Raw genomic sequence first — 25,932 nt, 5'->3', positions numbered from 1 at the left:
GCGACACCTATTAATCGCCAGTGATATCAATAACTTCTGGGACAATCTGTTGGTTGCAGTAGTGCTAGCGTCTATGTATTCTCAACTTAACGGAACAATAAACTAAAGCGCATTTACCATCAACATTAAAAAAATAACATTATTCCTCTTTTGCACGTAAAGTTAAATGCTATTAAATAAATTAAAGTACACACAAGATAAAACAAACTGAATAAACCAATAAAAATGTTTCTTCGTCAAATTATGAAGGCTAAAGAAACGGGATCCACCGACCTTCATTCATAATAATTTTATTCCAAGCCCGTACGCATTACTGCTTGATGACCAACGTAGAAAGTACCATCAGCAAAGTGGGTCATGGCGTAGTACCAGCGCAGTTCCAATGCTGTAGCCGTGCATATAACCAAAAAAATCTTAGGTAAGTGTTTAATACACTATTTAAACTATGGTTTAAACTGTTCCATCATTAGGAACAATGTCACTATTAAAAAAATCAGTTCGCTTGAGCAAATCTTTGATTCGCTATCGATGCCAAACAGCTGTTTGTGATGATTCCTTACTAAAAACCAAAGACGCCATAAAACCATATTCGGAAATCCCTGGCCCCAAACCAATTCCCGTATTAGGGAACACTTGGAGACTTCTCCCCGTTGTAGGACAATATGATATTTCTGATGTAGCTAAATTGTCCGCTCTATTTTACCAGGAGTATGGGAAAATTGTGAAGTTGTCAGGTTTAGTAGGGAGGCCTGACTTGCTTTTTATATACGATGTTGATGAAATTGAGAAGATTTATCGGTAAAGGAAATTTTTATTTTAGAGGGAAATTTTTGGTAATAATTATTGTTCTAGGCAAGAGGGTCTTACCCCTTTCAGACCTTCCATGCCGTGCTTAGTGAAGTATAAGGGAGAAGTTAGAAAGGACTTTTTTGGAAGAGAAGGGGGTGTAGTCGGGGTGTAAGTCTATATAGGTATAATACAAATACATTTTTTTTTAAATAGGTAATAATTATTACAGTCATGGTGAACCATGGAAAACCTTCAGGACCAAAGTGCAGAAGCCGATTCTGCAACTTCACACCGTAAATAAATATGTTGAACCCATCGAGGCGGTCACAAAGGATTTCATTGAGAGGTACATGCATAAAAGAATGCTTAATAACTACTCTTTACTTATGCACTTCAGGATGCTCGAAATGAAAGACGGGAATCAGGAAATGCCCCCCGACTTCGACAATGAAATCCATAAATGGGCATTGGAATGCATAGGGAGAGTGTCCTTGGACGTGCGCTTGGGCTGCTTAGACCGCAATTTATCACCAGATTCTGAAGCATTGAAAATCATAGACGCAGCTAAATATGCTCTCAGAAACATTGCTATTTTGGAACTCAGATTTCCCTTCTGGAGATTTTTCCCTACTTCTCTGTGGACGCGATATGTTAAAAATATGGACTATTTCGTCGAGTATGAGCTCCGTGATGTTGAATTATGTGGCAAAATTTATACGGGAGAAATTTCAGAATCTGCATGAAGCATATTGATACTGCAATAGAGAGACTGAAAAAAAAATCCGCGAAGGACGAGAGGGATTTGTCTTTGGTGGAGAGGATTTTGGCTAAAGAACCCGACCCAAAAATTGCGTACATTTTAGCTCTAGATTTGATTTTAGTGGGAATTGACACAGTACGTTAGCAAAGGTAATGAGACATCGACTGGGACAAATAATTTGTTTGTAGATTTCAATGGCGGTGTGCTCGATTCTCTACCAACTAGCCACAAGACAGGAAGAGCAGGAAAAATTATACCAAGAACTGAGAAGAGTCCTGCCAAACAAAAACGACTCTTTGACCCCAGAAAAGCTGAACCAAATGGTGTTTTTGAAGGCGTTCGTTAAGGAGGTTTTTAGGTGATAACAATTCTGCTCCCAGAAAATTTGTTTAAAGACTTTTTTTGCAGAATGTACTCAACAGTTATAGGCAATGGCAGGACTCTCCAGGAGGACATGGTTCTCTTGGGGTATAAAGTTCCCAAAGGAGTACGATTTAAAGCAAATAAAGACTAAGTTATCACATTTAAATAAATATATTAAAGGTTCAAGTGGTATTTCCTACTCTGGTCACAGGGAGCATGCCGGAATACGTCTCAAATTCGGATCAGTTCCTACCAGAAAGATGGATGAAGTCCACTGAAGGGCCGTCTAACAAAATTCACCCCTTTGCATCGTTGCCCTATGGGTATGGGGCTCGTATGTGTTTGGGAAGGCGCTTCGCAGACTTAGAGATACAGGTTTTGCTGGCCAAGGCAAGATGATATAATCCCTATATTTAGTAACTTAATAATAAGCAGGCATTATTACAGTTGGTCAGGTCTTACAAACTGGAGTATCTGCATCAACCACTGGAGTATAAAGTTACGTTTATGTACGCGCCAGATGGGGAGCTAAAGTTCAAAATGACCGATAGGCAGAAATAACCGTTGCATCACTCAAAAACCATGATTTGTATAAAACTGTATCAAATATATTATTTATTTAATATTAAATTTGCATATTAATTGCAAGCACTGCACTCCTGCCTTTCCCTATTGAAGCAAAACTTGTGGAATTTATGCCCACAGCGCTTCGCTGTTTCACTCTCGATCAAAATATCGTTCTTCAAAGGTAAATTGCACGCAGGACACAGCCCTATATTGTCGGCACAAACCGTGTAGCAGGGATTTCTGCTGGCCGCATACTTACGCTTGAAATACTTCGCCATTGTGTCCTGAAACTGTTGAAGCATTTAAAAGAATAGAAAAAAAACCCTAAAAAGTCTTTAATCTTGTGACCTGTTTATAGTCGCAAGAATCCTTTAATCCCTCCAGGAACTCCACTGGATCCTGAGGTTTCACTTTCAAAGGGGAATAATTATTATCGTTCATAAAAGTATGGGCAAATATGCAGGCCTGGTAGAAGGTGGCATCTAAAGCCCCACTGGGTATCATTTTTTGGTACTTCTGTAATATTCTAATAGCGTTCTTGGAGCCCAAAGATTGCACTATTAATTTGCTCAAATCGGACCAGGTTATCAGCGATGATACGTCGATTTTCCGATCACAATTCAGGCAAATCCCTTTATTGATCTTAACAAAGTAACCTGAAACTCGCAGCTTTTGTGCTTAAATTATTTTAGAATATCTCAAAACTATACTTAAAACATCGTGCCAACTATCGTACGTGAGCTCAGCAGTGTGCTCCCTGAGCAAAGTCAAATCACTATACTGAATCAGGACTATCATATTGAGGCCATAAATTTCAGTCTTAATTCTGTATCTCCACAAATAAGGCAAGTTTTTGAGGATCTACAAAATTTCCTCAATTAACTTTATTGAATAAATATACAGAGTGTTCTAAAAAAGTTGTGCCATACTTAAAGAGGTTATAAGGGAACATTGCGGCAAACAGTTTTTGCGTAGAAACTCCTAGTCAAAAATGAACCGTTTTGATTCCAAAGTCATTTTTAATCAAAAGATTTCGATATTCAACATAGGTGAATAGAATAAAAACAAACAAAATAAATATTTTTTTTCCTTTTTTTTAAATTAAAGAGTATCAAAACATTTCTAAGGAGATATAGGATGGAATGTGGTTCCAACATAACGGTGTACCTGCATATTTTGCCCGTATTGTGCAGGATTATCTGAACCAACATTTTTATGGGCGATGGATGGATCGGAAGAGGCGGACTTATCAGGTGGCCAGTGTGATTTAAGTCCGTTGGATTTTTCCTCCGGGGTTACATCAAGTTGTTGATGTATGAAACTCCTGTAGTCACTCAAGAAGAACTGTTAAGAAGAGTAATGACAGCCTCTCTTTACGTGCAGCAAGTTCCGCACATCTTATAACGGGAGGGCGATTCAAAGATCAACCTTCAATTAGGTTGGGAGTCGTTACTTTAAATCTTTATTATATATTTTTTTGCATTATCTTTAATAAAAATTAATTAAATATCAAAGTCCTTTGATGTTAACGAGCTAACATTATGTTTTTAAACAAATGACTTTGGAGCCAAAACGGCGCATTTTTGAACCAGTGTTTCTAGGCATAAATTGTTCATCGATGTCTTCTATAATCTCCTTAAGTTTGACACAATATTTTTAGGACACCCTATACGTATATAAACACCTTTTCGCTGTTCCTCTTTGTTTCCAGCAGATTCAGGGCAGTCTTATGGAATTTCAAAGGGTGTTTGTGGCATTCTGGTAAGGGGTATCCGCAAGGACATGAATAATCCTGATGAGACGTGTTTTCGGTGAACAGAGCTTCAACCACAAAATCAAAGCATTCGTCGATCAGATTTTTAACCGGGAAATTTCTCTTGGAAATTTGCTTTAAATATTGCTGTTGACACCATTTAGTTGCGTTTTCGTCAAGGTCTTCCTCAACAAATGCTCGAAATCGTTTAAATATTGCAAAAACATCTTCTTGGTCTATTGCATCAAGTAAATTAGTGACTTCTGGAATCTCCACAGTCCTAATATTACAGCGCTGATGGATATCTTCGCCTCCACTTTTCGACTTTACTTACCCATGGGTTTTGTTCAATTTATACTGCTTCAGAATTATCTTTAAATCTTTGTTGAAATTCTCCTTTAAACTCTGTTTTTCTACGGGATGCAATGGCAAACTACAGTGCAAATTCTCCACTAAAACTATATTTCCCTTTTGAGGTCGAATTGTTAATAATCTCTGATTGTTTTCCTGGATTCTATCTAAAATTGGCTGCATTTGCTGTAAAATCTCTGCACTGCCAATCCTATTTTTGAGAGCTGAGAGTAAGTACAATTTTTTCGATGGCTCTTCAAGAAGCTTCAATAATTCTGCCTTGTACTGGAGACAAATGTCTGTGCATAAATAAAACTGTTTCTTGTACAGAGTGGCTAATAACAAATGCTCCAGTTCAACCACTAAAATTAGGGTTTTACTATCTTCAAATTTCTTTATTGACGATTATACCTGATAGATGAACAATCTGAAGGTCGTTCTTCCAAATATGCAAGTGATTGTCTGATGTGACTACACTCTTAATGCCACTTTCGAAAGAAAGCCAAAAAGCTAACTCTTTTGCTGAGGGATCGAAAACATATAATCTATTTGAATCAACAGTTGATACAAATCTATCACAGACTGGGAATAAATTTTGAAACATGAATGTATCTGGAATCTATAAACTGAAACTTAATACAACTTATTTTAAGCTAATATGAACCAAACTGACTTTTTCATTTGCTTTATGCAGTCTGATTTGGAGCACTGACTCCTCCTCATTACCAATCACAGGCAAGTTTGACGGTGTATTAGCCAAAGCAGTCTTAAACTGATAAGTGAAGAGAACTTTTGCTCCATTAAAACCAACTTCCCATAATCGAGCGCCTGGTCTAGCGCAAAAGATCTTTGTGTTTTTGTTAGTTTCACTATTTGAGATGATTATTTCTGCCTCTGTGGCAGATCGGAAAGGGTTGCCGCTGCTTGGCACTAAACTGTTTTGTGCCCCTTTGCTTAAGTCCTCAGTAGTAAGAAAACATGCACCATAACAGCCTTCACGTGCCTTCTTACCAATTTGCACAAAAACCTCTTTTTCAGTATTACACAAATACGTCTTAGTTCTAGTAGAAATCAACAGATAACACTGAAAACAGTCGATTTGCACGATGCAAGAATCAAGGGTCATCAATATTGTTGCGGGCATTTGAAACATTGATTTTGTTTGAAACTGTAATTAGCCTCAATTTGATAAAGCTATTCAGGCGGCGTTTAGAACTCACCAAAGCAGTGTCTGTAGACACCACTGAAACCCTCCCCTTGTCATCCCCAATATAGAGCTGAAGTTTATGGCATTTTATGAAAGTAATGCGTCTGCCTTCATGTTGACTGAACACTTGATAATGGAGATTGGGATCTTCAATGAAATTTTGAAGAATTAGGATTAGGCCTCGCGAAGTGGCTACTCCCATGAGTTTCTCATCTTGGGATATTGTGATTAAGTCGGCAGAGCCTTCCTATAAATATGTGTGCTCCAATAAGGTTTTGCTGAGGACGAGATTGTTGATGAACTTCTACACACCAAAATATTTGAATATATGTTGTAAACTTTCCATAATATGTTAAGTGTGTGAACTAATACTTAAGTGATCTGTCTTTTGGGAATTACAAATTAGATTTTTTACTAGATTTATAGAGGCAGGGTCTTGTGGGGCTTACCTTGCTAGGAATGAGCTTTAGAAACTCACACGGCTCTCGTTTAAAGATATAAACACCTCCACTTGTAGCTCCAAATACCAAAAAGCTCGAAGAAGCGCTGAAGCACACTGGCTGAAGAAATAAGCAGAAATAACACAATATTGAGGAATTTGATTATAATTACTGTAGTAAATTGGAATAAATATTGAAAATTATAAGGGAAATCTTACTTTTATTCGGCGCATAGACTGAAACGTCTGTTTTACAACACTGTTTATTTTATTCGAGTGCTCGATCAAGAGGAAACCTTTATACATAGTTAATAGATGAACCAATTCACTGAAGTCTGGAGTAAGGAATTAGGGTTTAAATGCAGAAATTAAACAAAGGGAGTTGCAGTTATTTAATATTGAAAATAAATAAATTTGTTAAAACTATTATCAAAATAATCCGAGAATTGTGAGGTTATGTAGAAGTTAAAATTCTGACAATTGGCTGCGTTGTTGCCGGTAGTGAGACCTTCTGTGATGGCTGATTTATTCGGAGTTTCTTTACACTTATCGAAGCTTTATGCGAGTAAAAGGGTTTAAAAAAATGCAGCGAAGAACATAATAAAGATATTTTGTTAAAGTTTATTTAAAATTTTCACACGGTAACGTAGTTTTAAAGGCAGCTGCGGTCACGTTTGAAGCCTAGGTTCCTAAAATCCAACACAGATGGAGACTCTAATATTAACCATCTTAGAATAAGAAAACAAGTCGTTAGGTACCAAGGACAATTAATAATATGAGCTTGGTCCTTAGTCTCGAATGCCAAAAAGTACTTACAAAGTACTGGAAATTGATTAATTTTGACAGATCCACTTACTTAAAATTAAGTAATTTTAAATGAATTTATTTGAAATTAAGCAGAGCAGGTTTTGAATTTTGTATACTTTATTACCGACCATTAAAACAAGAAAGGGTTTTCCTTTCTTATTTTAATGGATGCACCAGTTCAGATGATATTGACCAAGTTTTTCCTACGGGAAATCGGCGCCAAAACAGAAAGAAAGCCACGTTTCCATACACGTATCGCTTTCGAAGTCTGCATGAGCTACCAGCATGCAGGATCGCAAATGGAAAGCATCAATCTTGAACCGAGACTGGCAGCGTGAAGGGCTTTTTTTACATGAAACCCACAAATAGGAACAATAAATCAATGCAGGGCCGTCCGCCTGTCAAAAACCCCCAGCCCGTCTCTGTCCGCGAATAAAATTGCTTCAATCTGAATCCCGAAGAGTTTCTTTTGAGAAAATGAGCTACTTTACGTTTCTTCTGTGCGCATTTTACTATAAACCGAGGAGTTTAAATGAAATTGCCCTGAGCATAATTTCATAAGGTACGACGTGCACTTTATTATAAACTCCTCAGAAAATTCTATAAATAGGCTACTCCGGTATCGCAATATGCAGGCCCGGCTTGCCAATAAAAACTAATCAAATTCGAGAAGTTTTTCCTGCGAAACGTCTGAGACTGAGTCCTCCGCGTCTCTCGCTCCTCCACAGGAAACAACGTTTCAGCTTCGGCGTCGCAATTGCGATCGTACTATTGATATTCCGCTTCCAGTTCAGTTCCTCCCACCTCCTCCTCCTCCTCTCCGTTGCCCCAAGCCTGCGGTCGCGCCCCACCTTTTCCTAGCAGAGCTGAATTATAATATCTCATAAAAACGTCAATAAAATGAAACGTTTTTCTTTCACACCATGCTCAGTGACTCTCCCAACCTGAGAAAGGTGGTTTTTCATATTGTAAATCTCGCGAGGCCTCATATATTGGCCTCTAACAGCTTTACTCGTCACATCGCTGACGTCTTCTTTGTATGGTTTTTACAATGAGAATGGGAATGTATTTTAAAGCTGGGAAACTCAAAGCTCGGGTTATGACCGTGGGAGTTCTCCTTTATCGATTTTAGAAGATGTCGACGCCGAATCACACGAAAATTCGTGGGAATGCTGGAAACGGAATCGGATTCGGTTGGATTTCCACGAGCAGCCGTAATTTTGACTTTTGTACCATTGGAGTGTCGTTTCGGGAGCGGGGGCCAATGACAATACGAGAAACTCTGCGCGGCCCAATCGGAACATTCGGTCCTGCAGCGGAGTTTCTCGCATTGCTGCGGATCTTATTGCGCGCGGCGTCGTCTGCCCTGCTCCATTGGCGGGCGCATTCCCGTTTTTTTTCTACTATTGTCGTTTTCTACGAGTGGTTTTTTGTCTTTTTCTAACTGCGCAGGACTTTTTACCGATGCAAGATATCTTCATCATGTTCACCCCAAAGGGTCAGAGATGCAGAAGATGTGTTCACTTCTATTTTTTACCTTAGGCTTGGAGCACTAAAATCCAACATTTTTATATAGAATACCCCGTATATTATGTAATATTTTGAATTTGCTAAAAAGTTAACTTGGCAACGTATTAACCGCGCGTGCGCATTTGAAGAATTCCCGGCTCGCGGGGTGATATCCTACTCTTCTTTCCTTCGTCAATTTCTGAATAACAAAAACCATCTTTCCTCAATTATTGCTCCTTCCCCATTTCGGAAATCAATTTTTGCCGCGATGGCGTGCGAAACCGCATCAATGTTTTCAGAAAACACTCAGAATTTCTGCGGGAGACGAGCAGGAGAGGGATATTAAATTAATAAATCTAAAAGCCGTCCTTCTAATACCTCGCTCTATATGTCTCTTGCTCGCGTTCCGCTTTGTTTTACCTCGGGTCTAAGAATGCGGCCCCGGCAACTTTAAATTTAATTTTAGTTAAAATTTCTCTGCAGTTATATCTTTAAGTTTTCTCATGTTTTACGATGGGAGGAACACAGTGGCATCGAAAATGCGAATTCTTGTTAACCCCGGCAATGTTGATCGGCAAACGAAGCTGTCATCTTTGTTAATGACTTGATGTAGAGGGGCATGTTAAACTTTGTTTATCGAGTACTCGTCAAATCAAGACTTGTTAAACCTCAATGGAAATTGATGACAAAGCTATAAGATCGACACATTCCACGTAGTTGCCAAATTGTGACAGATATTTAAATATAACAAATTTTCGATATCAGAATTTACTTTCTGAAGTTAAAGGGACAATAACGTAGAAGCGACGTATGCTTGTTAACATTGCAGTTTCAGGATCTCCATTTTCATGCCACTTTGACGTCGTTGCTTAAGTTGGGAAGGTGTCGAAAAACCAGTAGGTTACGTCACTGGCTGGAAAAGAGACAATAAGTGAGAGTCGCTGGAGCACCCGGGGGCGGCAAGGAGCCGCCACCTCCTCGGCGGCGCTTCCAGCTTAGCTATCGACCGAAATGTGGAAGCGGCACTTTGTCTTGGACTCGGGGCCAGCTGGCGAGGAAGCAAAGTCTTAATTGCATATCCAGGATATTAGAGGTGACAAGTATCAGAATTTTGGAAGCAGGACATTTTCGGATTCGATATCAAATTGATGTGGCAATCAATGCATTAGAAAATGTCAACAGCTGTGTGTCATATTGACATAATTTCCTATTCGTCTCCTGATTTTAGAAAAATATTGCCAAGAAACGATATTAAGATGACGTATATTTTGGGAAATTTGTATGTGGAATGATTGACTTGAACCATATTCCTCGAAATCAGATCAGTTATAGGTCATTTTTACGTTGTTTATAAGGAAGGGAAGGGGGCACTTTCCAGGTTTAGCTCTCCAGCTCTTCTACTGGGGTGTAGAATTTGACGAGATTAGGGAAATTTTACTTTTCATGAGACTTTCTGGAACGACAATATTTAATGCTTATTTTTTGTGAATAATTCAACTGTAATGGCGATAAATACGTACGCTTAGCGTGTCTGCACGCCATCAAAACCCAACGACTTTCTGTAGTTATATCTGCTGTGAAGAAGTTATGCGAATTTAAGTGGAAAAATCGTTACAAAACAGCTTTCAGTCGGCATGTTTTCCGTAAGGGCCTTCCTTGCAAGACAGATATGCAAAATTTAATTGTGCAAAATTGCCCACTAGAAATACCATTATTGCTGCAGGTAAAAGGCGATGTTGCAGTTATTGCAATGCATTCAAGCTGGGGATTTCATGTGTAAAAAATTTTAAAAAATCTGAGTAAATAGGGCATTAGTCGCGTTTTCAGCACCCATAAAAAAAGAAAAAAAATTGCAGTTGCAGCTTTATGAGGAAATGTTGCCGCGACTCCTTTAAAGCAATCGCTTCCTAGTTGGGAGTAACACGAAAATGCTGTTTAAACCTAACGCTATTAAAACTGGAAATTGATGGGTTTTAAGCCCGTTTCCTTTTCCAAAGGAGGCGCCTCTAACGGGGTCCTCGGGGAAATCCGTTTCCAAAACAAGACAATCAACAAAGATCAAATTTGGCCGTACTCGACGACAAACAAGAGCAATAATTATGTTCGGGGCACACATCGCGCGCATCGATCCCGGTTCGTCCGTTATTAAATTCGAGTCCTGGAGACGGGAATCCAATCGCAGACGGGATAAAACACATTAACAAATTGTCTGCTAATTAGATTGGGCACCAATCTGACGTGCATAACTAACAGCCTCGTGATCCAATTAGGCCCTCCTCTAGACGGTCTCTCGTCATAGCTCAAATTAGCACTTATCTGCATAGATACTTGATTGGATCTCGATTCATCTAGGAGTTAAGAAACTATTATTCTTCCACGGGGTAATGTATGCGACCCACCTTCCAAATTGGAATATAACAAAAGACCATAAAAAATCCATCCATCTCCCGCGAAGTCCCTTAGGATCGAGGAGGAATAGGCGGTGTATCGATAACTGGATTGAGAACAATAAAGAAACAAAAAGAGATAAAGCGGAAAAGACAGCTGACAGCAGGGTAAAAGATTGCCATCAAGATGAATCGCCCGAAAAGTGACCAGGACGCAGGCCCTCGATATCTCTTTGCCTTTCAACTCCCCAAGTATTTATTAAATTTGATAGTGTATCAATATGATTTTCGGCGAAAACAACTCTACTTCCACAGTCAATCAATTTGCATAGCGCAAACCATCAGTTTCTTTCCCAGTTCTCGTACGAAGTTGAAACTCATTTTTTAAACATTAGACAGATTCGGATCGGGTTTCATTAAAGAGAACACACAGTAGAGAGATAGGGTGCGCCGCTCAACCCTATGTATATTGCGAAACCGTGACCCAGCAGATTTTAGACACTTTTTACACTTTCCGACAACCAGGATCGGATTTTATCCATTAAGAATTAAATGCCAAAACTTGGTAATTAAGAACTTTTGGTCATAATTGGAAATCCTCCTATGCAAAGGCTGTTGTGAAAAATAGAACGAAAGCATTATAAAACAATGCAAAAGAGGGGGTCGAGCTGAGTGACGTGAAAACCAACAATGATACTCATTTTTTCGGGAAAAATGAGCTGAAATTAGCATCATATCGGGGGGCACAGTTTCAAAAAATAAGTAAGTTAGAATTGTTCGAAATTTCGATTTTTTTAAAACCGTGTGTTGAACCGAGTGTCCGCTACATTAAAATTGACAGTGCCAATCGCTTTTCTGGGAAAAAGTTAAAAATGAGTGCGAAGTCGAGGAGTTCTTTCAATTCTTTGAGTCTAGGTAAAATGTTTATCACGCATCCTCCTGGGGATAGCAGTAATCTTTAAATTTCTAGGTAAATTTTTAGAATACGGTCCTGCCCCCTTTCCATAGAGCAAACATTTTAATTCAATGATATAATTGTCGTTGTTCGTTTGTAACTAATAAAAAACAGTTTCAGCCAGAATGAAAACGTAGAGTCACTCCGATCTCCCCTTTCTTTGGGTCGTTTCATCCCGAAATCGTCCGGGAACGTGGCAGGGATTTCGTTCTATTGTTGACGTTCCATTTTATATTTTAAATTAAATTTAATATCGGATGACTTTTAGTTTCGCCTCTTTGCCGGTTTCTAGCGGGGGACATTCCGCTTTTTTTTACATGAGACTGGTTTCCATTATTAAACGTCTGGAGTGAGACAATAAATCAGGCATCGAGATATGCGAAAAATCGCAACAAAAGCAAATTGCGGATCGGACAGAGAGATGATGAATCAAAGTGTTTTACGTTGCGTATTCAAAATGTGGCTCTCTGAGCAGATCTGCCATCAAAACCCGGGCCCTAATGACAGGGTACCGGCACTGGTAATGGGTTCCCTTAAACGATTCAAGCCCATTTTACAAGATTTAATTTGTTTTTATAGCTTTGATTACGGTTCGCTATAATTTGGAAACGTTTTAATAAAAATAAGTCCTCGTCTCATTGTGCTTTTTTCTGCACTCCGGATATGATTGATGGCACGTCTAACAGCCTATTTTTCAGCTTTATCTTTTATATCTCTCCGTGTTCCACTGTAATTTAACTTTAATACGAAAAGTTTTTTCCTCTGTTACCAAAGTCTCTTTCTAGACAGGATCCCTCGATTACTTTCCCAATACCCGGGACTGATCGACCCAATCTTAAAGGGTTATACCCCTAATGCCAATCCAAACTCTTTTAATGATTATTAATTCTACGGTTTCGGCAAGAAGATTTTTTAACAGCTTCAAGCGACATCATTTTTGTTGGAAATTTGTGTTATTTGGGAAGAAGGCTTCATATACAAGTAGAGGAGGAATTGCACATCTATATATTAACATGTGTGCCGAAAGACAATTAAATTTCCTTTAAAACTATGCATCAAGTTCCTACACCCAAATCCAGATATTTCGTAAATAAAATGCAGTTTTTTGCATGATCTTTTCGCATAGTTTGGTATTTTTTGCCGAAAGTGATGTTGGAATGCCGTGCCCGGATGTAAACAAACAATTATCGTGAATCACTTGCGTACCGTACCGAAGGTCCTTGGACCAAGCTAACATTATGATTCAACGGACATTTTCGTATTTAACAAAAAAAATACTTTGACATTGCTATGCGGCATTTTGATTTTTTTCTTAAATTGCACAGAGCGTAACCTATCATTATGGAGATATTTCAGAAAGCGATAGTATTTTACAGAATAATAAAACAATGTTAATAGATTTACGGTCAAAAACGCATAATTTTCTATATACAGTGTGGCAGAGTATCACATTTTTTTGCGTTTTTCTCATGTAGGCCTTGAGTTAAATTTCTGGAGCTTCGTACACTTATTTTTTTAAGACCCTTTACAACAAAATGTCAAAAACGTCAGTAACAATATACAGGGTGTTGTTTTTGAGTCATGCGCTATTTTATGCTTTGTATCTTTTTCTGAAACACTATGTATAAATTCTGATATCAAATTTAAATTCCTTTTTCAATTCTTTGGTTTTTGGTTCCTTGCAGTATTTTCGTGTCATTCACCGTTTTTGTAGAATTTGCAAAAATATCTATCGCTGCAAATGAAAAAAGTCTAGTTTACATATTCTGGTCTATAATCTAGAATGCCATGTCCGAGTTTCAGCTATTTTTAAATTTTGTTTGAATTTTTGACGTTTTGCATTAATTCAGACGTTCCCGAATGTCTTTGCCACTCTGTATGTCGAAAATGATGCGTTTTTGACCATGGGTCTAGTAGCATTTTTTTTAAATTTTACGGAGTACTATTGCCTCTTCAAATATCTCCATGATGATATGTATGTTACACCTTGTGTTTGGGAATAAAGCCTCACACACAAGTGGGGCTGAATTGCACAACATTCTCAGCTACTAGAAAAATCTAGAAAAATCTAGAAAAATCGGACGGCAAGCGTAAACCTTTCATAGTGATTATCAGGTGCATGCCGAGTTCATCCAGCGAGCAGGTTAACTTGTTCACAGTGTTTGCCTTCCATTTACTTTAGCCAATGGTGGAATCACCGGATGCGCTGGGCATACCATCGACAATGATTATAAACGTACCCTCGACGTTAAGGCCTGGAATTTCTAGCTTTTGGTAACTTCAGCGACAAGATAATTTTTACAAATTCAGGCCAGAATACTTTCATGGAAACTATCTCCTCAGGCAAAGTTAACAGGAGTTACAAAAACTTAAACGAAATAAAAAACTTTGAGTTTTTAGATTAAAAAAAACCAAATAATCTAACAAAAAAATACACAATTTTTGAAAAGTTCACCCACATATCTTCTAAATGGAGAGACTGACATTAGTAAGATTTTTCGATTTTTGCAGGTCTCGCAGGAGGCTTTTAAAATTTTTCTCTAATTTAAAACAAGGAATAAATTTGGTTACAAATGGCCAATAAAAAATGAAAGATATTCATGATTCTTCCGGTTCGGAAATGCCAATATTAACGCCCTCAATCGCCTTCGTTCGGCATTTGTGCCTTTACACTCGAATGAGGAACGCTGCGGGGTTACGTTTTTATTGGGTATTAATATTCATAATGCCTCTCTGTATTAAGAAGCCATTTCGGAGTTTTATTGAAATTGCTTTTCCGACTTGGATGAGGCTTTTCGCGGTCGCCGCCCGTTTCAAACTCCTTATTGATCCGTCTTTATAAAACTTCAACGACAGCAGAAATCATCTTTGAACCGTAGAGAAAATAATTAGAGTCCCGCCTATGCATACTTGTAAAGCACAACCGGGCAATTCTGGTTTTCAATTTTTGTGGAAAACGATGGACGTTAAAATTGGTATTTAAAAACTGCGATTTTTGGAAAAACTCAACTTCGGGACTTTTTTTTTTATTTCGGCTAGATTGGAATATTTGGATTAGTTGAGCCTCTTGTACAACTCCTCGATTTGAATATCTCTGGGATGATTTGAAAACTTTTCATATCTACTTTTTTCCTATTAGGTCGGTAGTTCGGGTGCTATGCAGACACCTTTCTTTACCTTAGAATCGAAATTTCGTTCGTGGTGACGGTAGTTGTCATGTCATAGTTAAAACAATCCTAAACACGAATGAGCACTCATTAAAATGTGCATTAAAAAATCGTTAACCTTTGCCCCCGTATTCTATTTCAATGAACCACCGATAGCTAGTAGTTCCTAGACGTTTGCAGCGTCGTAGCCAAAATTATCGCTTCAGGTAAAATTTCTCATTTAGAACCACCAATTTCCTTCTTGTAGATACTCCTGCATGATACCGATAACTCAGGCGAATAATCATTGAAAGTGACAAAAACTTAATACTTTCCACTCATTATTTACGAGCAAAATAGATAAGAGTGCGTACAGAGATAAGAAAATAGAAAATAACATCACTTCATAATCAACGCTCTTGGGGCCAGTCAGCTCGTGTACTTCAGAAGAAAAGTGGTGGACTTGAAGAGGAAATGCCGCTCGTCACCGATTCTCAGGTCCTCAAGGACCTTGCTACTAGAATTAGGATTTTGAGTGTTGAGTCTACGTCAGCTGCAAATTCTGGGTAAGAATAGTGTTGTTCAATTTATGTATTGAGGAATTTTCTACAATTGTGTCTCTTTATCCTTTTTTTACCTTGGATTGGAATGCTAAGCCTTAAGCACCAAATGGTAGGCTAGTTTCCATAGAAACCGAAATGCGACCAATCTTTATTTAACTGTTTCCATGAAAATTGGCTGGCAGTTACGATTGACAGTATATTGGTTTTAAGGCCTTTAACGTTTAACCGTTAATTGCAACATTCTAATATAGTAAAGACGGTGTCAAAGTTGTCAAGATGAGCACGTAGCTCAATGCGGGTGTCCATGGCGCGAAGTCATGGTGTCATAATCCGTTAATCGCAATTATTTTGAGTATTTTTACTGTGTCAGTCGTTATTATCCCAGTATTGACCTTAGTGAACAATATCATTTAGAGGTCATCGCAAATACATTATATCTGCATCTATTTACATAACTTTAATGATGGAATTAAAATTTAAAACACTAAGGAAATGTTTTCTTGTTATATTTAACGAGGATTTTTTACTCCGATTACCACAATTGTGTTATCAATATATTTATAACAACTGAAGCAGGATTACAATCACGCCTCGTTAGGCTCTATTTGATTACCTCAATATAATGCGAAATCTCTTCACTTCCGAATGGTACTAATTAGTAACCACTTAAGTGTTACGGGGACTTCATACATTTTATTATTGCTCACGACCGAAATCTAACTAATGAAAGGAAAATAAAGAACCGTGAAGTCAAATAACTGTGGTTAATATTCGAGTTGCCTGGATTATTAATTATAATCATTATTGATTCCTCTGTTTCTCCCTTAGACACCCGACAACATGCTCCTCCATCGCCGAAATCCTCTCCGTGCTCTTTTTCAACACTATGCGCTACGTCGTATCTTCCCCCCGTGACCCTTCTAGCGACCGTTTCGTCCTCTCTAAGGGCCACGCGGCCCCCGCCCTTTATGCTGCATGGGTGGAAAATGGTGTCATTCCAGAATCAGAACTCTTGAAGCTGCGACAGTTAGGAACGGATCTTGAGGGTCATCCCACTCCACGTCTCAGTTTTGTCGATGTTGGTACTGGATCTTTGGGTCAAGGTCTGGCCATTGCTGCTGGTATGGCTTATACCATCAAGAAATACGATAACATCGATGCCAGGTGAGTTGAAGACAATATTTATTAAATCGTTTTGAAAAATTTGCTTGTAATCAGGGTGTACTGTCTGATTGGTGACGGTGAAAGCGCTGAAGGCTCCATTTGGGAATCCATAAATTTCATTAGCCATTACAAATTGGACAATGTGGTGCTTATCATCGATGCCAATAGGCTGGGCCAATCCGAGCCGACAACCATTGGTCACAAGTTGGATATTTACAACGCCAGGTTGAATGCCTTTGGCTGGAACTCCATTATAGTAGATGGGCACAATGTGGAGGAGCTAGTTAATGCTTTTGATGCTGCCAACGCCACCAAGGGTAAGCCCACTGCGTTGATTGCCCGAACTTATAAGGGCAGAGCCTTCCCTAATATTGAGGACCGCGAAGGGTGGCACGGAAAACCTTTAGGCAAGGAAACTGATAGGGTATTAGAGCATCTCAAAGCGCTTATTATAAACAAAGGTACGTTGTCCGCAATATAATTCTGGAACCAATCGAAGTATGATTAAGGTAAATTGAACTACACAATCCCCACACCAATTCAACAAGCTCCAGTGGTAAGTATCGAAAACATCAAGCTGGCTTCCCCTCCCAATTACAAGATCGGAGAAGCTTTGGCTACCAGGCAGGCTTATGGCACTGCTCTGGTAAAAATCGCCCAAAATAACCCTAGAGTAATCGCTTTGGATGGTGACATGAAGAATTCGACCTTCTCAGAGCAGCTAAAGAAGTATGACCCTGCAAGGTACATCGAGTGCTTTATTGCGGAGCAGAATTTGGTGGGAGTAGCCATTGGAGCTTCATGCAGGGACAGGACCGTAGCCTTTGTGTCCACATTTGCCGCTTTCCTTACAAGAGCTTTCGATCAGGTTTTCATTCAAGTATTTCCTGATTATTTCTGTTCATGTTATTTTTGCAGATTCGTATGGGGGCCATTTCCCAAACAAACGTAAACTTCGTGGGAAGCCACTGTGGTGTGTCCATTGGTGAGGACGGAGCCAGTCAGATGGCTCTGGAAGATTTGGCGATGTTTAGGGTAATTCCTGGAGCTACTGTGTTTTATCCAGCTGACGCCGTGTCAACAGAAAGGGCAGTGGAGATGGCGGCCAACACCCCTGGAGTGTGCTTTTTACGAACCAACCGCCCTCCTACTAAAGTGATCTACGCAAATGACTTTCACTTCCAGGTTTAACTGTTAAATAACAATTAAAACTGCGTAAATCAATGAAAATTTTAGATTGGAAAATCCAATGTGATATTGTCATCGAGTAAAGACCAAGTGTTGTATATCGGCGGAGGAGTAACTCTGCAAGAAGGCATCACTGCTGCCCAGAAGCTGGTCCAACTAGGTATTGGTGTAAGAGTTCTAGATCTTTTCACAATTAAGCCCATCGACAAAGAAGGGATAATTAAGAACGCCCTTGAGGCTGGCAAGAGGATTTTAGTGGTAGAAGATCACTATCCAGAAGGAGGCATTGGTGAGGCCGTTTTGTCAGCTGTGGCGGAAGTGAGGGATATTTACGTGAGAAAGGTGGCAATTCCTAGAGTACCACGTTCAGGCACCACCGCAGCGGTGCTGGATTACTACGGCCTATCCGCCAAACATATCGTAAACTACGTGCAAGACGTAATTAAATACTAAAATAAAATTGTCCGTTGTTACATAATGGTTTTGCTGGGGCCGCCACTGCCGGAAAGTTTTCCCAATAATTCAGCGACTTTAAAAGGAAATTAGAATGGTCCTAAATCATTCGCGGTGAAAAGAGCCGAGGAGCAAGAAAGCGGTTTTCTGCATTATATCGGCCGAGCAGCGGAATCCAGAATAGCGACTCATTCATATCGCATAATTAATTAAATTCTAATTGCAGCTGTTCCGAGCTGGTTCGTTTAAAAGTTTACGATGTTTTGCGATCGCAGGACATTCATCATTTGACTGACAAAAGAGGACGCTAATCGGGCTCCCCCTCCTCCTCTTCCTCCTCGGCACCCTCATCCCTCACGGCCTGATGGCTAATTTCGGTCTCTTTTGTCTTTTCGCAGCCCGCTTGGGGTGTTTTAAATTGGCAGATATAATGACGTTTTTTTTTTTGGAATTGCCGATATAGGCAATAATACGAATTCTTGTGTGCTTCGAAATCAAGGCGATAAAGGTCACTTCTAACATGTGAGCAATCAGCTCGTTAGCAGAGCAGAAAGCTGGCAGTTTATCGTCGAACTCTGCTGCTGTTTCGGCACGGCGAAAATCGGTGTAGATTTGAAATTTAATAAAACCAAATCGGGTCAAGTTGAATGCCTAATCGTTGGGATTAGAAAGTAAAGGGGAGGATTCTAAATCGCAAAGAAAACAATCCGAAACGACAAAGGGTCGGCTGCCCAAAGGGCTAAAAGCGAAGAAGAAAGACGACGCAAAGCCAAAGGGGTAAAATCTTGAGGGGTCGAATGCCCGCAACGGAGATAATGGAATCAGACTAAGACTAAATGGAAGCTTAACACTTGTAGCGGTTTCCGGATTTGGCAGTCTTTCCGAATCAACAGCCTTTGCAGGCTAATGCCCCATTAAATTATTTGTGTTCGCCTTCTTGTATTCCGGCGAAATTTCATTAACTGTCAGGAATTTAAGGAGTATTTGCATTCGAGAGTATTATTATGACTCCCTGTGGGAAAGTGAACATCTTGAAGGGATCAGTTGTGTAAACTTGGAAAACTCACGGCCTAGTGAATTATTAGGGTTCAAGAATCAATAACAGTCTGTTTGATTCCGTATTACTTTGATTAAATTTCATGGAATTTAAATAATGAAGGAGCTGCTCCGGGTTGTATTTGTCTGTTTAGATTTGGGGTACGAGCCACGAATTAAACGCCCGAGGCCTGAATTTGATTTCAACTAGAGAGTATTATTTGCTGAAACCTGGGAATAAAGCAATCACCAGATACCTATACGAAAATGGATAAAAAGGTGGAAAAACAAACACGAAACAGAAGATTAATGCTCGGCTGTCTCGGGACCTTCTTCCCAGTATTTTTCACGTAGTCATCCCCGCTATCGCACGTAGGTAGTTACACCTATAATTTTCCTCTAATCCAAATAAATTTCATCGATTTTTGACGAATTATGTTGTAATTTCCTCATACGTTTCTCCCGAAAATGAATGATGTCGGCCCGACACGAACTTATTATTGAAAGCGCCCTTTGACAAGCAATCTGTTTTAGTTTAGCTTTCATATTTTTAGACCTAAAAAAGATTTCCCGCCCTCGTTTACTCGCACGATAAATTGAACCAACGCTCTTTTAAGTGAGTTCTTACATCAGGAAAATTACTCAGAGACTGCAATTACCACTGTACCTCCCGGAATAAGCAAGTATACGCTCCATTATCTTTTCCAATATCTCTTTCGGTCAATTTCGCATTTCCGAATATGGGGAGTCCCGGGGGAGCGATGCATCCGTCGGGATATCGAGTGGCTACTTTTGCGATTGAAAGACCTATTCTTCATCATACGCCGCTCAAAGGGAATGAATTCGTTACGTTTTCCCCGCCCGGGCCCACGGGGAAGGCCATTTTCCCATTTTTTCCAATGCAAATCCAATTTGACTCGAAAGCGATTGTCGTCCAATATTACGGGAAATTAACTGTAAAATGGGAAACGAACAATCAAGTGTAATATCCCTTATTGGCGTTTTTCAATAACGACCTGAGCGTATTGTAAAAGACAGACATTCTTGTTGAGGCAACCGATTATGGGTTGATTAATTATGCTTATTTCTTCCTGCAATTTACATAAAACTAGCAGGAAAGTAATTTTAGTTTACGTATCGTGTATTGTGCATACAAAACAGTTATGGAGTTGTATAAGGCATGATGTTTATTATTTATTTTTACATCATTTAATGTAAGGTTTACTTATACATATTTCAATGGTTGGTATGGGGATTCAAATATTTTTACGGGTCACATGAGATATGATATGAAGGATTTTGGGTCACAAACATACGTAGATTCAGGACACGTGACAACTCTTTCTATAAATATTTGTAGACAGTGAATGAAACATACACACTATAAATTCAAAAATTGGACATTTGGTAGAGCGAAGACATGGAGGACCTTATTCTTATACACTTTCTCCTTAATTAATTCAAGGGATTCAAATTCATATAGAGAACTTTCAGAGAAGCTAAGAAAATTACCAGTTCAAACACAACCGTTATCATTTTAATGGAAATTAAGCTTATGGTAATCTTATTACCAGCATATTTGGAAATATGAGGTTAGCAACTGGGTACCTTAAATTTTAACTGCAAATATTGTGTCAAGGTGCTTATTTTTTATAGGCAAGGGATTCAATATGTACTAACTATATTCAAATTACAACTATCCTATATATTCTGAACTGATACCAACCTAAAAAAATCAGTGGGCTTCCAGTTTCTCCTGGTTCCAGAAATATTCCACAAAAAAAATATTAAAATAATTACCTACCTCATATCTGCTGCAATAAACTATGTTGACATCCCTTAAAGTCTAACGAAAAATCTCCATTAGGATAAAAATAACAGTGTAACCATCATTTTAACTAAAAACAGCCCAATTAGTTGGCTCTGTAAATCTCACAAGGTATTTTCTACCAATAGAGTCCCGTTACGCCTGTTATTTTTGCCCTCATGAGGATCCAACTTTGCAGTTCACCTCGAAACTTTCTAATATGAACTGCTAATGAACCAACTCAAGTAATAAAGATCCGGACTACTCTATCCAACATATTAACGACAATTTCATATAACATTTCGATTGAAACCATGATTTACAATATATCGGGACATTCCTACTGGATACAACAAAAATATGGGTATTTAATCACTTTCAGCTACATTTAAAGGTATCTTAAGGGTACTTACGGTGTTTTGAATTACGACTAGATATATTAAAGCTTCAAAGCCTAAGAGATTCCAAAAGTTAAGGTTTTCTTATAAAATATAATTGGCAATCTATGTGTTTATTGTAATAAAGTTAAGAATAACATGGGCAAAAAGTTAAGGTTAAGAAAAAGGGCGCAATTTAGCAGTCGCTGGTAGTTGACAGTAGTGTCAGCAGCATCAGTTGACAGCCCGTCTAATCACATTCTGTCCTTGTCTTATAAACTGCCTTTAATAAAGAGGGAAATATGCCGGTCCAGGTCATTTCATTTTCATCTCTCTAATTAAAAATATCTAGTAGACTCTTTTAGATGTTTGATTTCGAAAATTGCAATTGTTAAATTTGTTCAATTGTTTTTCGTGGCTTCGGTCGAGGCGTCCTTTTGCTATTTGTGGCTCCAATATTTAATAAAAATTATGTGTTTTTTTTAAGTTTTTCCCAATAATATTAGTAATTACTTATAGTCCACTTTACATTAAATCTATGTATAACATAAATTCGGCATTTGTGTTTCCGGGTACGTAAAAAAAATCGATTTACTGTCTCTCCGTAACGCGGCGTCACTAGAATTGTACAAGTGTTTTTCGGCGGTATAAATACAACAGAAACTGAAAGGTATGTATAGTTCAATTTAATATGAAAACATATAATAATTTCGTGTATTGTTTTTCTCCATAGGTAAGTGAATCAATTATTGTGTAGTTCCTGATGAAAAAATCGAATTGACTGAAATTGAAGATATATGAAGTTTGTGGTAATCGCAGATATATAGTGTGTCTTATTTAAAGTGTGACCACTATAGTTTTATTTGTTTTTTTTAAATCAACGTTATACTTTTTTTATTTTACTATATATCTATCGGAGTCATATCGTTAGAATTAGGTAGACGACTAAAAAAAAGACAAATAAGATACAGGGTGTCCTCGAATTGCATGGCTAAAATGATACCGCAGATTATTTAAGTAAAAATAAGTCGATTTAACTAAATTTGCCTCAGTCCAAAAGTTGATAATCATGGAGTTACAGGGTGTGAAAGTTGAAAAAATAAATCGCATTTTCTTTAATATCTTTCGATTCTTTTGAGCTAATTTCACGAAATTTCGTATCTGAGGGTATTTTAGAATGCGAAATTCAAATTTATTAACCATTTAATTGTATTTTCTAGAGGGCACCACAAGCGACCATTAAGACACATTAAACCTCTGCAATTTTTTTGTGCCATAATGTATGTCATGTTTTGGCATTGAAAAATCTTTTTTCCTACCTTTTATACTTAGAAAAGTTATACTTTATTGAAGTCACTAGAAGCAACGGTTTCTGAGAAAAACGTTTTCTGAAGCAAATTTAGTTAAATCGACTTATTTTTACTTAAATAATCTGCGGTATCATTTTGGCCACGCAATTCGAGGACACCCTGTATTGATCTTTTAGTATTCAAAAGCACTCTCACTGTTTCAAAGATACCAATCACTACGCTTGAAAAGACCCTAATGCTAATTACTTTTTTTTGACACATTTTTTTCACAAATCAAAACAATTATTTTGGGGAGCATTCGCGTTATTTCATATCTTCACAAGACGACCCTAAGGCCCGTGAAATCGTTTCGACCGAACCTTCATATCCCACCTCCCCAAGCCCGTTTATCCCGTAACGAATTATTCAAATAACTTCTCCGTTTGGAACTAAACCGAAACGATTATGTCTCCCCCATCAGTCGTGAAAGTTGGCCCGCGGTAAATTTCTTCTAATATTTCCTTTCGAATAAACAAAGCGACGTGAAATGTGGAACTATTAAAATGCAAATGTTTGTTCCTTTTGGAAATATGGAGGGTTTATTTATAGGCGGAGTGAGATCATGACAGTTCGGAGTTTTATGTTCCGCCACAAGAGAATAGGTAGAGAAAAATAATATCGACAAAATGTAATTAATTTCGAAAATGAAAAAAGCATATTCCGAAATCTGGAACGTGGCCACATTAAGACGGAAATTAATAACAAGTGTACGACGAAAAGCAATTTCGCCCTCGAAATCCTTAACGACAGATCAAAACAAGCTGGAAAATTAACATGCAAATGGATTCGACACTAATAAAAACATCATCTAAATTTGGTGCGTGTATAAATCACTTCGGCGTCGAAAGATGTTTCGACGCTAATTTGCTCTGGACAAGCTTTCCGAGATGATTTCCAAATCAACTGACATGCCCAGTACAGGACTTAACACAAATAAAACAAAAATGACACCCATTTAAGTAAAACTCACTTTTAAATGCAATTTGGCATCGTTTTGCTCATAGCAGCATCAAGTTTCTAGTGCAGTTTCAGACGTGATATGTGAACCTTCTGGAATAATTTTCGCAGCAATTCCAGTCCTGGATGCGCTCCACTCCGGGCCACATGATAACTCGATACAACTCAATTTTAATTACATTTTCTTTAATTAATATGCTAATAATTTTGCATAGTAATTATCGCGAGCAATCTAGCGCGAGCCCGCCGTTGTCGCTTTGATGTGTTTGTGCCTGTATACGTTCGCCGGCGCTCGTTTCGAATCCAGAAACAGCTTTACTGTAATTTTGTCGATCTGATCGACGTTAAATTTCCAATCTGAATTCATGTTCTCTCTATTCGGAGAAAACTATCGGAAACGAATTTAAGGGAACAATGACATTTCCGGAGTTGTTTTTGGTGGAGGTTGTGCGACCGTGAAGAAAATTGGCTACTGGAGGAACGGTTGTTGGTGGGCACAACACTGACGGTTGATTCACCCGAATCAGCAGAGGTTATTTCACCAAGTCGGACACATTACTTCCCTTTCGACAAAAAATTTAAAAAAAAGCTATTTTACACCAGACTAATATTACGTAGACGACGGGTGTCATAAAAGCTGATTAGAATTCGCCCTCCTTATGCCAAATTGCTATTCAAATGTGCCGCTTCTCTGCTATTGGCAAACGATTTATTCCGGTGTCGTTCAACAGTAACAAGATTCCGGGGCTTAATGCCCGCCGCTGATGCCGAAGAAAAATGTTTGTTTTATTTAAATTTAAGTGCCGAACAAACGATCATTATATTTAAATTATGTCGCCCTCTCCCCTACGACGCTGCGGTTTCATCATATTCTTGATGCCTCCGGTGGCCCATCATGATCGGAAACGGATCACTGTTCCGAGCAGATCACTAATAAATTGCCACAGAGCTCCGAAATTAAATAAATTAAAAAACATTATAACCAGACGATCGTCGGCAACAAATCCTGATTGGCCTGACGGGGAACGAACGCTCTCAAATGACACAATGGCGAACAATTGAACTGCGTGTCATGTCGCTATTGGCATTCCAGGCCTGCCAGATTTGGCTTGGGGACTATAAAACACTGGCTCCATCTATCACCCGAGTGCCAGTCATGGACCTCGACATCGTGACACGTTCTCGATGCGTATTTAAGTGTAAATTGGGCCTTATTGTTATTTTCTTATTCATGACGACAAGAGAGGTTTTAAACCAGAGCAATAACTGTGGAGATACTGGAGTTGCGAGGAGGAAATCGTTTCTGGGAAATTGACATAAATTCGTTAGGTCACCTTGAGACCAGTTAGTGTGTGGGCCTGGCCTTAGCGCCGCTATTGGTGACAAATTCTCCGAAGAGCTCCGAACCAACCCGATCCTACCCGATTGAACGGGAGCATCGAAACTTGTCAGATACTTTATTTTCTGTTTGAGATTAACTCGAGATAATGATTAGAGAACATGATTGTACAAATAAATGTGAAAAATAAATAAAATAATGAAACTTATCGGGACGCATTCGCTCATCGGAGGACCCTCCGAAAGCCGGATTCGAATCGTTTAAAGCGTCCAAACAAAAAAGAATGGAATGTAATTTTCAATAACAGGCATTTTATGGCTCTTCATAACGTTCATATGAATCGCTTTGTTTCCCCAACATTTCTTTTGAAGTATGTATTTCCTGTTTGCTTTTTGCGGTAGCCGCCTTTTATTGGACTGAAGTGCCGTAACGCAAAAATTGCGATGCATACGGAAAAACGTTTTTGTTTGAACGTTGTAACGGGCGTAACAAAAATTCGTGGTTGAGTGTGCTTTAAAGCAAGTTTTGTTCGTTTACTACTCGCAGGCCGTAGCTAAATTCAATTTCTTTCACTGGTAAATAATGAGGTACATCATGACACCTTGAGAGCGAATTTTTTGATATACCCATTATCTTCTGTACGGTAATGAGGAAAGCTATCATAGGA

General features: G+C 38.6%; 3 protein-coding genes across 4 annotated transcripts; 2 read left to right on the top strand and 1 right to left on the bottom strand.

Moving 5' to 3' along the window:
* Positions 1-470: 470 nt before the first annotated feature.
* LOC136416094 (probable cytochrome P450 301a1, mitochondrial) lies at positions 471-2,494 on the top strand. The gene is made up of 9 exons (XM_066401101.1): positions 471-798; positions 853-957; positions 1,019-1,135; positions 1,187-1,465; positions 1,522-1,684; positions 1,738-1,907; positions 1,958-2,036; positions 2,093-2,302; positions 2,360-2,494. Exons 1-9 carry the CDS (start codon positions 476-478, stop codon positions 2,471-2,473), a joined length of 1,560 nt encoding a protein of 519 aa, XP_066257198.1. The 5' UTR covers positions 471-475; the 3' UTR covers positions 2,474-2,494.
* On the bottom strand, positions 1,826-6,642 carry pink (WD40 repeat domain-containing protein pink). Of its 2 annotated transcripts, none has more exons than XM_066401095.1 (10): positions 6,449-6,642; positions 6,240-6,350; positions 5,804-6,037; positions 5,257-5,751; positions 4,995-5,202; positions 4,567-4,945; positions 4,164-4,512; positions 3,190-3,340; positions 2,828-3,135; positions 1,826-2,769 (listed from the first exon to the last, which is right to left on the bottom strand). In XM_066401095.1, exons 1-10 carry the CDS (start codon positions 6,533-6,535, stop codon positions 2,551-2,553), a joined length of 2,541 nt encoding a protein of 846 aa, XP_066257192.1. In that variant the 5' UTR covers positions 6,536-6,642; the 3' UTR covers positions 1,826-2,550. The 2 variants fall into 2 exon arrangements, with proteins under 2 accessions (XP_066257192.1, XP_066257193.1); XM_066401096.1 differs by having other exon boundaries at positions 6,240-6,346; positions 6,449-6,626.
* Positions 6,643-15,217: 8,575 nt separating this feature from the next.
* On the top strand, positions 15,218-18,426 carry LOC136416016 (transketolase-like protein 2). The gene is made up of 6 exons (XM_066400973.1): positions 15,218-15,599; positions 16,425-16,760; positions 16,815-17,221; positions 17,270-17,628; positions 17,679-17,945; positions 17,997-18,426. The coding sequence occupies exons 1-6, from the start codon at positions 15,508-15,510 to the stop codon at positions 18,399-18,401; spliced, it is 1,866 nt and encodes a 621-aa protein (XP_066257070.1). The 5' UTR covers positions 15,218-15,507; the 3' UTR covers positions 18,402-18,426.
* The last annotated feature ends 7,506 nt before the right edge of the window (positions 18,427-25,932 follow it).

This window comes from Euwallacea similis, chromosome 22, assembly GCF_039881205.1.
Source record: "Euwallacea similis isolate ESF13 chromosome 22, ESF131.1, whole genome shotgun sequence".
NCBI classification, from domain to species: domain Eukaryota; kingdom Metazoa; phylum Arthropoda; class Insecta; order Coleoptera; family Curculionidae; genus Euwallacea; species Euwallacea similis.
The sequence above is the reverse complement of the archived record's forward strand: the minus strand, read 5'-3'. Positions and strand labels throughout refer to the sequence as shown.